Source organism: Apodemus sylvaticus, chromosome 7, assembly GCF_947179515.1.
Source record: "Apodemus sylvaticus chromosome 7, mApoSyl1.1, whole genome shotgun sequence".
Taxonomy (NCBI): Eukaryota; Metazoa; Chordata; class Mammalia; order Rodentia; family Muridae; genus Apodemus; species Apodemus sylvaticus.
The window spans coordinates 83,392,320-83,406,674 of record NC_067478.1 but is presented as its reverse complement, the minus strand read 5'-3'; the positions used below and the strand labels follow the sequence as shown (position 1 = coordinate 83,406,674).

Below are 14,355 nucleotides of genomic sequence, written 5' to 3'. Positions count from 1 at the left end.
GAGTTCACCCACTGGAAGCACGCACTCCACCAACAGAGCCACAACCTTGCTACTTTGGTAGTTATTGAGATGTGTAGCTCAGCCCAGCCTCAAACTCATTCTGTAGCCCTGGCCTTGAACTTGTAGCAATCCTCCTGCCTCAGCCTCCTGAGTGCTGGGATCACAGGGACTGCCAACACACCAGCCTTAGCTTGTTCTCAAGAAACTGGATTTATATGCCATATTTCACAATAGCCCCCACACTTCTATCTCATTTAAAACCAATCTGATCTTGAATGAGGGCAAACATTTTCTATAAAGTTGGTCAGATAAATAACTTGTCGGCTTTGAAGGCTATAAATCTATTACAGTTATTTGACACTGCGATCAAAGCATGAAGACTGCCACAGATGACACAGAAATAAACATGGCTGTCTTCCAATAAAATTTTATTGACAAGAACAGGCAAGCTGCCAACTGGAGCCCAACGGCTATAGTTTGCCAACCTCTGATCTAACCTAAATAATACTGAGCAACCCTGAGCATGGCCCAACTCTATATTGGAAGAACAAAAGCAAAGGGGGGTGGGGGCGGGGGGGGGGGGGAGAGGCCTGGGCTTAGTGGTTAAGAGCACTGGCTGCTCACTGTGTTGGCTCACAACCATCTATAACTCCAGTTCCAGGGAATATGATGTCCCCTCCCGGCCTCCTCAGACCCTGCACACATGTGGTTTACAGATATGCACGCAGGCAAAACACCCATACACATAAAATAATTTTTAAGAATGTATTTAAGTAAATCAATTACAATGTCTGTGCTCCAAGAACGATCATCATCCCCCACAAGTGTCTCACCTTGCTCACTGGGAACGTAGGTCTCATCAGAATCTTCCTCCAGAACCAGCTGGTCACCTAAGAGGATCGGCCGCCTAGCCATGGCTCAGCCAGGCGCAGCTATCTTGATCCCAGAGACCCTGTCCAAAGAGAAAATTAGTGAGCTGGCCTGGAAGGGAGGGTTGAGTTGGGTCATAGAGCATCTGGGTCACACCAGATCCTGTAAACCAGCGTGGCTGAGGTCCCTGCCTGCCGCTCAAAGCTTCCCAGGCTCTGTGCCTGTCCCTGTCATCCCCCTGCCCAAAGTGACAGAACACACATTACACCACAAGACATCCTAAAGCCTGGCTCTTTGAAGTGTTTAAACTTGAGGACTGGAGAGAGAGTTCTGTGGTTAGAAGCACTGGCTACTGTTCTAGAGGACCTGGGTTCAATTCGCCAACACCCACAAGGTGGCTCACAACCTTCTGTAATTCCAGTTCCAGGGGATCTGACTCCATCTTCTGGCCTCTGCATCAGGGATGAACCTGGTACATGTACATAAATGCAGGTAAACACACAAAATAAATAAGCCTTTAAAGAGTTTAAGTTTGCATCCCTTTCCAAACTGTAGTACAGCTCAGCCGGAAAACCACAATGACACCAAAACCACAGAGCCTTGGTGTCAGCACACCCTAGGGCACAGTAAGGTGGCCACAGTCAACAGTTCCCTCCTTCCCCAGCATGCAATTCAGGGCCATGAGTCAGAGTGCTGTCAGCACCTGCCCTGAGAACACTAATACAAGAGGACAATGAAGACTGAGGAGAGCTGAGGGCTTTGGGAAGACAAAAACTACACAGGGTGGCATTTTACTTAGGACAGAAACTGTGCCGGTAAGACCGGCATGGCTGAATAGGAAAAATAAGAAAATGGCATCAGGAGGCACAGGAGAAGGCTTCCATCCCAGCGAAAGTTAATGAGGCTCTAAACCAGGCCGAAGAAGCCCAAGCAGAAAGGGGACAAAGACACAGAGCTATTGGGCTTAAAGAGAACATGGGGGAGGAAGGGAAGGGAGGGGACCCGGATGGACTGGACAGTGTTCCTCAAAAACACTTGATAGCCGGGCAGTGGTGGCACACGCCTGTAATCTCAGCACTTGGGAGGCAGAAGCAGGCGGATTTCTGAGTTCGAGGACAGCCTGGTCTACAGAGTGAGTTCCAGGACAGCCAGGACTATACAGAGAAACCCTGTCTCAAAAAAGCCAAAAAAAAAAAAAAAAAGAAGAAGTAGTAAGGTCTTTAAGACATGGTCAACATTAAGTGAGGTCATATGGGTGGGATCCTGACCTGACCTAAGCAAAGGAATAGAAATCAGCGTTCTCACTCCATCAAATGACATCAAATGACAAAGGATGGTAGCCAGGTGCAAGGCGGGAACTAGGAAGGACCTTAGCAGTGTTGTTTTATTTCCTAGTTTGCAGTGCTGGTGATGCTCATGCAATGCTGGGACTGTCCCTCTCTTCCTGTCCCGAGTCTCACCTCTAGGTCTAGACCCCAGGGTTCTATTAACCTTCCCCACAGCAGCTCCCACGCTGAAACCAAATGAAACAAGTAGGCTGTCACAGCCCTCCCCACGTGAGCGAGCCACCCGAGGAGTGACCAGCACAGCAGGTCCCCTCTGGCCTCTCCTGTCCACTTGAGCAACTCTGACCATTCCAGGTAGAACAAAGAGAAGGCAGTGTTCCTCCCGCCCCCAGTGAAGGAATAGACAGAAACCAGGACACAGATGGGGTCACCTGAGTCCTTAATCCTCTTACTTAGAGGGAAGCGGGGAGGAGACAAGAGGACTGACCCCAACACGAACTAGCACTTATCAAACTTGGTTGACTTCTTCACACAACTTGGGAAACTATCATCTGAGAAGTGTGGCCTGTACCCACATCCCATCTGCAGAAACCAACAGCCAGTAACAACTACTGTCGTCCTAGGAAAACAGCAACAACAAACAAGCCTCAACTGCTGTTTAGTTTCTGTCAAGGAGACACAAACCAGGGTCACCTGGAAAGAAGGAACTTCAGTTGAGGAACTGCCTTCATCAGGCTGGCACACGTGGTGGCGTGTGCCACTAACGCCAGCAACAGGGAGGCAGAGGCAGGCGGAGCCTGTTCTATACAGTGTGTTTCTGTTTCGGGATAGCCTTAGAGAGACCCCATCTCAAAAGACAAAAACGGAAAAAGGGCCGGGCTTGGTGGTGCACACCTTTCATCTCAGCACTTGGGAAGCAGAAGCAGGTAAATCTCTGTGAGTTCAAGGCCAGCCTGACTACAAAGGGAATCCAGGACAGTCAGGGCTCTGTTACACAGAGAAACCATGCCTCAAAAATAAGCAAGCAAACAAAAATAACAGTAGTTGCACAAGCCACAAAGACTGAGCCAGTAAAACAAGCAGTGTTCTCCCGGGGTCCCTGCCTCTTCCTCCATCCCTGCCTCTTCCTCCATGATCCCTGACTCTTCCTCCATGGTCCCTGCCTCTTTCTCTGTGGTCCCTGCCTCTTCCTCTGTGGTCCCTGCTTCTTCCTCCATCCCTGCCTCTTCCTCTGTGGTCCCTGCCTCTTCCTCCATCCCTGCCTCTTCCTCCGTGGTCCCTGCCTCTTTCTCTGTGGTCCCTGCCTCTTCCTCTGTGGTCCCTGCTTCTTCCTCCATCCCTGCCTCTTCCTCTGTGGTCCCTGCCTCTTCCTCCATCCCTGCCTCTTCCTCCGTGGTCCCTGCCTCTGCTTCTGCTTAACTTCCTGCCCTGACAGCCCTTCCCTTCATGATGGCCTATAAGCCGAATAAACCCTTTCCTCCCCAAGCTGCTTTGGTCATGGTGTTTTTAACAGCAATAAGAAACAAACCAGGACACCTGACTGTCAACAAAAACCTAGAGGACAGGAAGAAGGTGGAAAATCTGGATTCATAGATTTTCCAAATCTCCTCAGGAAAACAAAATAAATTTTGGCTGGGCTATACCATACCTTTCCCTGCTTCAGGGATGCCGTGACAAGGAGAGGCTAAGAAAGGTAAAGATATTCAAGGCAGAAGAAGTGCACAGTTGGAACGCATACAGCTCGTAGAGGTCACTCATGATCAAGTTTCCCTCTGGGCACTAGACATGCGATAGTGATTAGCAGATTCAGTCACGACTCCCCTGTGAAACTACCGATTAGCCAGACAGCCCCAGATAAGAGTATGACTGCTAAGCCAGGAATGGAGACACAAGCACGTCCCACATCTCAGCTCCTGGGAGGTGCGAACAGAATTCCAAGTTCAAGATCATCCTACCTACACACTACAGGTGCTCAGGCCAGCCAAGGCTATTTAAGTACCTGTCTCACAAACAAAAACAAAACAAAACAAAAAACTCGACCACTTAGCCGGGCATGGTGGCACACGCTTGTAATCCCAGCACTTGGGAGGCAGAGGCAGGCGGATTTCTGAGTTCGAGGCCAGCCTGGTCTACAGAGTGAGTTCCAGGACAGCCAGGGCTACACAGAGACCCTGTCTCGGAAAAAAAAAAAAACAAAAAACAAAAAAAACCTCGACCACCACAACAACAACAAAACTGAAAAGAAGAAAAGAGAAAAAGACCAGAGGAAGGGGTGGGGAAGCTAGCAAGACAGCTCAGTGGGTGCTTGCTAACCAAGCCTAGCAACCTTGTATTCCATCCCCAATCCCCAAGACCCACAGGGTGGAAGGAAAGGACTACTTCCTCAAGTTGCCTCCTGACCTACACACCTAGAGGGGAGAGAGAGAGAGAGAGAAAGAGAGAGAGGAAAACATAAGAGTATAATTCTGTAACCAGTAAGACCAGCCTGTTGGCGGGTACCCATGCTGAGTCCTGGAGGATGACTAGGTATTTACTGATGGAGAAGGGAGCAAGTTCTAACAACAGAAGCAGCAGCACGTGCAAAGGCCCTGCAGCAGGAGACACCAGCAATCAGGGAAAGTACCAGAGATGTTGCTGAAGAGGAAGGAAAAAAAAGAAAGCCATGCTGAGACCCTGCTATTGCATCCTCCCTCGAGAATTGGTCTCTTGAGATTTGGCCTTTGTCACAGAGAGCTCCAAGTTCAAAAACGCTTTTCCCACACAGGCAGAAACGGAGGCCGGAGTGAAAGGAGAGACATCAGGACAGCTGAGGCTGCAGAGATGACTCAGGATAAGAGCACTTGGTGCCCTTCCAGAGGACCTACGTTTGGTTCCTAGCACCCAGGTTAAAGTCTGTGGTGTGCAGCTCACCTGTAGCTCCAGCCCCGGGGATCCCCTTACCTCTAAGTCTCCAGCACTCGGATCACAAGCATGAACCACGACACCTGGCTTTTTACAAGGGTCTTGACTCAGGTTCTCACCCTTAAGACAGAAAGAACTTTAGCAGCTGAGCCCAATCTCACCAGTCCCTAAAGCAAGGAAATGTAAAGCAAAGGAAAACCATGCACGGAGGGGCAAAGCAGCTTGGTGGGAAGGAGTGGCTGCTAAGGGTTGCCTATGTTGTGCAAAGCCCTGAGTTCAATCCCTAGTACCGCAAAACATCAACTCCGTGTGTGTGTGTGTGCTTGGAGCGGTGAGGATTAATGATAACAAAAACTTGGACTAACCACGCACCCTGCCCAACACTTGTAAGTAGCAGGACCGCAGTAAGGGCTTTGTCCTCCATCATCCTCCCCCGGCCCGTCTCAGCCAGATAAGGATCATTATCCCCACTTTTAAAATAAAGAGACTGCTTGCAATGGAAGGCATGGAGCAGCTCATACGGGCTTGCAAGGGTTGTAGCTGTATGCGGGACTTCATAAGGGGCTGCCCTGGGAATTTCATAAAGGAGGTTGGAAGGGTGAGAGTTACCGCTCAGAAAGGTGACTGGCGGCTGCACAAGAACCAATCAGACAGAGGCGAAATCAAGAGGCAGTTATTCTGAAAGCACAGGCAAGAAATTATGAACCAAGTCAGTGGCTACTTGAAGGAAAAGGGGCTAAGCCTGAATGCAATAGCAGGGTCTCACGTCTAGGTGAAGGAAGAGAAGAGAGAAGGCAGCGAGGATTTCAGCCAGTCCAGTCCACTGTGGTTTTAGGCGCTAGCCAAGAAGCCGACTGCCTAGAATCTGAGACACGTCAGATGAGTACTGGAGCCTGTAGAATGAATTCTCGGCGTAGGCTGGGCTAAGTGACCGAGGAAGTTCTCCACTGGGACAAGAAACACGGGAGACATTGATAGAAGGTCCGAAGGGAGGTTTGGAGACGATCCTCAAGCACGTCTAAGCTCGAGAAAGAGGTATCTGGCCAGGCGGCAAGTACTTCGCAGAACAACCGGTAACTGGAAGCTCTAGTCGCAATCCAGAGACGGAGTGCGGAGAGAAGCATGCACCGGCCTGCAGAGGGCTGAGCTGGCAGACGCGCGAGGGCGAGTCACCGAGGCCAAGAAGAGGGCAGCCGTTCCGGGCAGGGATTCCTGAATCAGTGCAAAGAAAACCCCAAACCTCCTGCCCAGCTAGCGGAAAGATGACAAGCGCTTGGCTGAGCTTGAGATAGCCCAGGAGTGGGCTGGGGGTGGAGTGTAGATTCAGGAGAGGCTAGAAAGGCAGGCCGCGCACGCCGGAGGGCTCTCCTCTCCCCTCAGTTCCCGCGCAGCAACACCTCGCAGAGCTTCCCTGCAAACTCCAGCCGCCGCGCCACCGAGCCTGGCTCCGAGGATATCTCACCTGTCCCCGATTCCGGGGGATTCCGGGACGATGGCTCTGCGCCGCCTCCCCAGCACCACCCCGGCCCCCCCACTTCCAGGGACGCCGGGGTGTCCGGCTCCCCGCTTCCAGGGACGCCGGGGTGTTGCCCTGCAGCGACCAGCAACCACTTCCGGAAAGGCACCGGCCTAGCAACTAAGAGGCCCGCCTCTACCAAGAGCCAATAGGTCGCTGACTGAGAACCTTGGCATTGGATTGGTTGAAGGTTCCCACGAGGCTTTGCCCGTTGCATCCTGAAAGTTGTAGTTCAAAATAGTGAATAAGCACAACCCCACTCCCACCCCAAAAGAGGCTAAAAGAGAGACCTGAATGTAGATAAGAGAATTTCTTCCGCAGAAGAAAGGAAGCATTCATAATATTAATGGTAATCTACTATTACTATTAATTAAGCAAAATTGCCCATCATTTATAGGCCATCATTTTGTAAAGGTCGAGTAAAATCACGTGAACAACAGTGATTATCAATGGCCAACTTATTGATTGGGCCCTTAATAAAAGATCTGTGAAGGGGCTGGAGAGATATCTCAGCTATCAAAAGAGCTGTCTACTAACTTTTTAATGTATTATGCGTGGACCGGACCTGATGACACAAGTCTTTAGTCGCACCACTTGGGGCACAGAAGCAGACAGATCTCTGTGCGTTTGAGACTAACTAGCCTATATAATGAGTTCTGTCTCAAATTAAAAAAAAAAAAAAAAAAAAAAAAAAAAAGGTGTATGGATGTTTTTTCTACATTACACCTGATACTCATGGAGGCCAGAAGAGGGCACTGGGGCCCCTGAAACTGGAGTTATAAGCAGTTGTGCGCCACCTTGTGGGTGCTAAAAACCAAACCTAGGTCTTCCTCAGGAACAAGTGCTTCTGCAGGAGCAAGTGCTCTCAACTGCAGAACCATCTCTCCAACTCTACTACTCTAACTTTAAAAACTAGCCCCGCACCGCTTAGAGCCTAATCCTACAAGGAGGAGTTTAGAGTGTCATTACTGTGGGTCTCAAACCAGACATCAGGATGTGTTTCTCAGGTTTAACTTCAAATTTTTATGCAATTCCTTTATTCTCGCCACAGATGGAAAATAAATCACTGCTCCTCGTCACCACCACAGTCTTTAAAATTGTCCCTAAGAGGCCAATGGACCAGACATGGAGTGGATGCCAAGGATCACCGTATCATGACCACAGACATAACTAAACACTGCCCACAGCTTCCTATACACAAGAACTTGCCCTACGAGGCTGCAGAGACAGTTCAGCGGTGACCAACACCTGCTGCTCTCCCAGAGGACCAGTCGGATTCCCAGCACCCCCGTGGCAGCTCTCAACCAGCAGAAATGCTAGTTCCAGAGAATCCAATGCCTCTTCTGGCTTCCACCCACACCAGGCACACATGTGGTATACAGACATACCTGCAGGCAAAACACTCAAACACCCAAAATAATATTTTTTGAAAAAGAAGCCAGATGGTGGTGGCTGAACCACATTTAATCCCAATGCCTTTATTCCCAGCACCCAGAAGACAGAGACAGTCAGATCTCTGTGGGTTTGAGGCCAGTTGGGACTACAGAATGAGTTCCAGGAATGTCAGGGCTGTTACACAGAAGAACCCTGTCAGGAAAAAGCAAAAAAGGAGGAGGAAGAGGAGGAGGAGAAGAAGGAAGAGGAGGAGGAGGAGGAGGAGGAAGAAGAGGAGAAAGAGGAAGAGGAGGAGGAGGAGGAGAAAGAGGAGAAGGAAGAGGAGGAGGAGGAGGAAGAGGAGGAAGAAAAAAAAAGAATGATAGAGACAAGCAGATTTCTATGAGTTCTAGGCCGGCCAGGTCTACATATCCAGTTCCAGAACTGTATAGTAAGATGCTGCCTCATGAAAGAGAGAGAGAATAGAAAAGTTGGGTAAGAGAGATGGTTCAGTGTTGCTCTTCCAGTACATGCAAGTTCAGTTCCCAGTACTCAAGTCAGGTGACTCTCAACCACCCATAACTCTAGTCCAAGGAGATTCCCTGCCTCCCAGATAGGTAGGCACTTGTATACACACATACATACACACACACACACACACACACACACAGAGAGAGAGAGAGAGAGAGAGAGAGTTGCACACACATATGCATATAATTTAAAAATAAAACAAAATAAGCCAGGTGTACATGATTTTAATCTCAGCACTCAGGAAGCAGAGGCAGGCAAATCTCTGAGTTCAAAGCCAACCTGGTCTACAGAGTGAGTTACAGGGCAGCCAGAGCTATATAGAGAAACCATGTCTCTAATTAATTAATTAATCAACTAATTAATTAATTAATTAAATGAGATAATATTAAAGTAAAATTACATTCCAGGCCAGCCTGAGACACACAAAAAGCTCCCTTAACTGTTATCCCTTCAAATATTTTTCTAACTCATGGAAGGGGCTAGAAAATAGTCTTCAAAAATATGAGAGGCTATGGAATTATTATCATGTTGATGAAGGATATGTGTTTTATTCAGTTTCTCCCAAGGTTGGTACTCAGAAATACAAACCATTTTACCAAACAAATTAAGAAGGAAAGGGCAAACCAGTAGAATATTTATAGCTTCACCCGCTGAGTTGATTAGCTAGGACTGTAGGCCTGTACTAGCAAGCCATCCTGAGAGCCTGGTGTTTGGGGGTTTCGTTTGTTTGTTTGTTTTTTGTGCAAGTGTGTCAGGGTGAGAGTATGCACATGTGATTTCAGGTATACTCTGAGGTCAGAAGTGTCATGTTTTCTGGAGCTGGAGTTACAGGTGTTTGCTTCCTGTGGATGCTGGGAACTGCACTTGGAACTTAGTGCTTTGAACTCCATATGTAGATATGACTGACCTCACACTCAGAGATGTCTGCCCTCTGGAACTAAGGACATGGGTCACCATGCCTGGGTAATGTGTACCTTGACAGCTGAACCAACTCTCCAGCCTCTTTTCCACTTTTTTTTTTTTTTGACACTAAGATTTCATGACCAGCTGATTTTTTAAAAAACAAATGTTATCAAATTATTACCAAAAATATTTTTTATAATTTATAGTATCTCCAAGTGGTGATGGCAGAAGCCTTTAATCCTAGAACTCAGGAAGCAGAGGGAGACAGATATCTGAGTTCAAGGCCAGCCTGATCTACAGAGCAAAGGACAGTCAGGAGAAACAAACAAACAAACAAAAAAAACAAAAAACAAAAAAAACTCAAAAAAATTGCCTACATATTCCCTACCAATCATAAAGGGAGGAGAGGGAGGAGGAAAGAGAAGAAGGGAAAAGGTGATTCTTAAATATTATTGAATTGATTGGTTGGGTTGGGTTTGAAGTTTCTTTTGTTTGTTGATTTGTTTTTTTGTTTTTTGTTTTTTTTGAGACAGGATTTCTTTGTATAGCACTGGCCATCCTGGAACTATATCAGGCTAGCCTCAAACTCAGAGATCTGCTTACCTCTGCCTCCTGAGTCCTGGAATTAAAGATGTACATCACTACCACCCAGCTTTCTTTTTAATATATGTTTTTTAAAAGAATTATTTATTTTTTATATGTGAGTACACTGTAGCTGTCTTCAGACACACCAGAAGAGGGCATCAGATACTATTACAGATGGTTTTGAGCCACCATGTGGTTGCTGGGAATTGAACTCTGAACCTCTGGAAGAACAGTCAGCGCTCTTAACCACTGAGCCATCTCTCCAGCATTTTTTTGTTAAGTTTTATTTCTAATTATGCATATGTGTGTGGTCTGAGTGTGGATTTATACAAGTTAATGAAAGAGTCGTGGAAGCCTGAGGTGGTGGATAAACCAGGAATTGGAGTTACAGGTGGTTGTGAGCAGCCTGATGTGGGAGCTGGGACTTGAACTCTGGTCCCCTGCAAGAGCAGGTGAGTGCTCTTAACCACTGAGCCATCTCTCCAGTCCCTGGTGCTTCTTTAAAACAGAGTGTCTTGTAACTCCTGATCTTCCTACTTCCACCTCCCAAGTATCCAAGTGTGTGCTATCACAGTAGCTCATAATGGTTTCAATTTACATTTTAATAAATTAGAATTAAATTTGAATTTCTTCTGTGAACTATTTCTCCATATTCTTTGTTCATTTCTCTGTCACCTTGTTTGGATACTTCCCTTGATTTGTGGAGGCTCCTTGTGTATTGTACCATTAACCCCTTGTCTCCCCACAGTGTATCAAATGGTTGAGTTTTATCTTTGTAAATGTCACTTTTTCCCCTCAGGAGATGTGGTTACACTATTGACAACTAGCCTTCACTGAGTACAGTGAGCCAAACCCCACTCCAAGTGCTTTGCACAGATTACCTCATTAAGCTTTTGGTTTTTTGTTTTTCTGACACAGGATCTCTCTATGTAGTCCTGGCTGGCCTGTAACTTGCTTTGTACATAGGCCAGGCTAGACCAGACTGACCTAGAACAGTGGAGAGCCTACCCAGTGCTAGGATTACAGGCGTGTGTCACCCTGTCCATCTTCACACAGCTTTACATGACAAGGCTCATGCCACCACCTCTGTCTCAGTGAGGGTTTGACTGCTATGAACAGACATCATGACCAAGGCAAGTCTTATAAAGGACAACATTTAATTGGGGCTGGCTTACAGGTTCAGAGGTTCAGTCTATTATCATCAAGGTGGAAGCATGGCAGCATCCAGGTAGGCATGGTGCAGGAAGAGATGAGAGTTTTATGTCTACATCTTAAGGCTCTAGGAGAAGACTGGCTCCCACGGTAGGAGGAGGGTCTCATTGCCCACCCCCACAGTGACACACTTCCTCCAACAAAGCCACACCTCCTAATACTGCCACTCCCTGGGGCAAGCATATTCAAATCACCACATCACCTTTACCCTGGTTCACAGATGAGGTCCTTTGAAATAGAATGGTGAAGTGAGACTGTTGTCTCCCAGTCAGTGAGCATGTGGGAATTGGACTGTGCCAGGAAACTTGGTAAGATTGAGTGGATCCAAGACCCCAGCACCCAGACATCCACCAGAGATGGTAGGCGTCTCCCTGCTCCCTACTAGATTCCAGGCCGGGAACACGTGACTGCGTGACCACACTCCCCTTGTAGGTCACATATCTTAGAACAGAATTCTCATGCTAATGAGGGTTTAGCCAATGAGCTTCCCTTATCCACATTCCTCCCTGCCTTTGGTCCACCCTAAGGAGTTGGTATGCTTCCACTTCCCAAGATGAACAATCAATAAGCCATTTGGAACCAAGGATTGTCTCTTTCATAGAGAACCACTATAGGGAGCATGGAGAAGGCCTTCACTACAGAACTGCAGCCTAAGTCTCCCGCAGGAGGTTTCTCTGCACTCCTAGACAACCTCCACTAAGATAAGGACAATCGCAAATGAGCTAAACCGGAGTTCCCATTCCCCCAGGCTTGCCTTCATCCTCAGCCCAAAAGGCCCCAACTCTGTTCCCAAATCCCTGCAGCCCAGTGGATCCTGGATGTCCAGGAGTTTGGAAGCCGCCCGATCCCGGCCCATCACAGATTCTCGGACCCCCCAACCCGTCGTTCCAGACTCCTCTGTGCAGTTTTCCAGTCATGACTGGATGCCTGGGAGTCAGGGAACCCCAGCTTCGGCCCCCCACATCCTAGGCTGTGTTTTCCCACCCCCTGAGCAGTGTGTCAGTGCTTCGCTGGAGCCCAGCACCCAACAGCGGCAGTGCAGGGTAAATATAGTTTAGTGCTCTGCATTTCCTCTGCCCAGCACTCCAGCAGCGTTCCCACAGACCCATAATGAGCAGGAAAGCCAGGATGCTGAAGGTATTAGGGTGCTTCCAGTTCTAAAAACATGTTGCATATTTAAGGGGAAACTTGTCCAGTTGTGGGTCCCCCCCCCATAGTTTTTTTTTTTTTTTTTAATTTGGTTTTTGGTTTTGGTTTTTTGTTGTTGTTGTTTTGGTTTGGTTTTGGTTTGGTTTTGTTTTGTTTTTTGGATTTGGGTTTTTTTTTTTTTTTTAAGACAGGGTTTCTCTGTATAGCCCTGGCTGTCCTGGAACTCATTCTATAGAACAGGCTGGCCTCAACCTCAGAAATCCGCCTGCCTCTGCCTCCCAGAGTACTAGGATTACAGGCGTGCACCGCTGCCACCACCACCCGGCTCCATAGTTTTTTTAAAGGAGGTTTTCTTTAATATAAAATGGTGAGAATATGCTTTTTTTCCTCCAGTTCAATTTTAATGGTAAGCTCCTTAGTATATCTGAAGCTTTTTGGGGGGAGAGGTTGAGATGTGAATTTGGCATTCTCTCCTTCCACGTGGACTATAACTATCCCAATGGCAGTTATTGAAGAATGCATCTCTTTTTCTCCAGCATGAATGCTATCTTTATATACATCCCATTCCCACTTATACATTAACCTATTCATTGCTGTTATTATTTTTGGTGTTGGGGCTCAAAGTCGGGCCTTTATGTCGTGCCAGGCAAAGTCGTGCCAGGTAGGTGCACTGCCGTTAAACTACAGCCCAGGATTTTATTTTATTTTATTTTATTGAGATAGAGTCTTGCTAAATCAGACTAGACTTGAGCTCATTCTATAGCCCTGACTGGCCTTGAACTTAATCTAGATCCTCCTGCCTTAGTCTCCCACATATCTAGGAATACAAGCTTCACGACAAGGCCTTGCTTTATATATGTAGTTAACGCTGGTCATGAACTCCTGGTCCTCTTCTCTGCACCTCCCAAATGCTGAGATCAAATTTTCTCACTTTACTGAGTGGGCCAGGCTATGTAGACTCTATGAGGGAGAGGGTTGAGGATGGTGACCTGGCATGGTGACTCAAGTCTGTAATCACACCTGGTACTCGGGAGGCAGAAGCAGGAGAGTTGCTGAAGGTTTGAGGGCAGCAAGGGCTCCTGCACGAGTTGATTAACTTTCTTTCTTGATTAACTTCACTTATAACACTTGCCTGTTTACTCCTTTTTTGGTGTTGGGATTGCATTTAGAGCTTTACACCTGCTGTGCTTACAGGCTTTACTACGGAGCCCCACCCCCATTCCATCGAGACACACCCCCATTCCACCGAGACACACTCTGAGTCCTCAGCTACCTCTTTTAAGATGTTTCCTTCTAGTTTACCTTTTTTTCTTTTATTAGAACGGCTGCTGTATTTTATCGAGGGCTTTCCATCTCTGATAAACGATATGATGGCATAGTCACACAATTTTCCTCCTTTAAGCTATCAGGGCTCCACAATCCTTCATCTCAAACTCTTCTCAGTGAGCGTGTTGGTATGTCTCAGAGTGCTAACACTTGAGAGCTTTCCAAAGCAACTGATCTTCAGTCTGATGGGCAGTAATCAGGTGAGCCGTGAGGATTCATGACCGGAAACTATCAAAGGCATAAACGGATTCAGACATAGAAGAGGTGGTCACCTCATAGCTGTGGCAGTTTGAATGCTCTGAACAGAAAGGCAGCGGGTCTTCCTGGCGGATCCTGGCGAGTGGTTTGTTAACTGACATACTCTCGTCCCTTTAACCTTGCTCTTCCAGTCTCTGCTCCTGAAAATACTTCCAATTTTAAGTTTTAGATTAAATGTCACCTCTTCTAGATTCCCCATTTTTTTGTTTCTTTTTTGAGGCAGGGTTTCTCTATGAAGTCTTGGCTGTCCTGGAACTACCTATGTAGACCAGACTGCCCTCCAATTTACAGAGATTCTCCTGGTATTGCCTCCCGTGTGCATGTGCCTCAACATCTGGGGTATACGCCCGAATTCATAACACCACACTGTGGCAAGAATCGCAGTTCTCCCTGGTTAATCTCTTTTGGGATCTGTGCATCTTTTTCTGCCCCTGTGCAAGGGCA

The 14,355-nt window shown here is 47.4% G+C and overlaps 1 protein-coding gene across 9 annotated transcripts in view; it reads right to left on the bottom strand.

Annotated features, from left to right (window-relative positions):
- Cep164 (centrosomal protein 164) overlaps positions 1-6,675 on the bottom strand; it is a 63,264-nt gene extending 56,589 nt beyond the window's left edge. For all 9 annotated transcript variants that reach the window (XM_052188445.1, XM_052188447.1, XM_052188449.1 and 6 more), the window contains exons 1-2: positions 6,520-6,675; positions 834-952 (exon numbers count right to left, since the gene is read on the bottom strand). In XM_052188445.1, the coding sequence (XP_052044405.1) occupies positions 834-915 (82 nt within the window). In that variant the 5' untranslated portion in view covers positions 916-952; positions 6,520-6,675. The remainder of the gene's footprint in view (positions 1-833; positions 953-6,519) is intronic.
- Between the last annotated feature and the right edge of the window lie 7,680 nt (positions 6,676-14,355).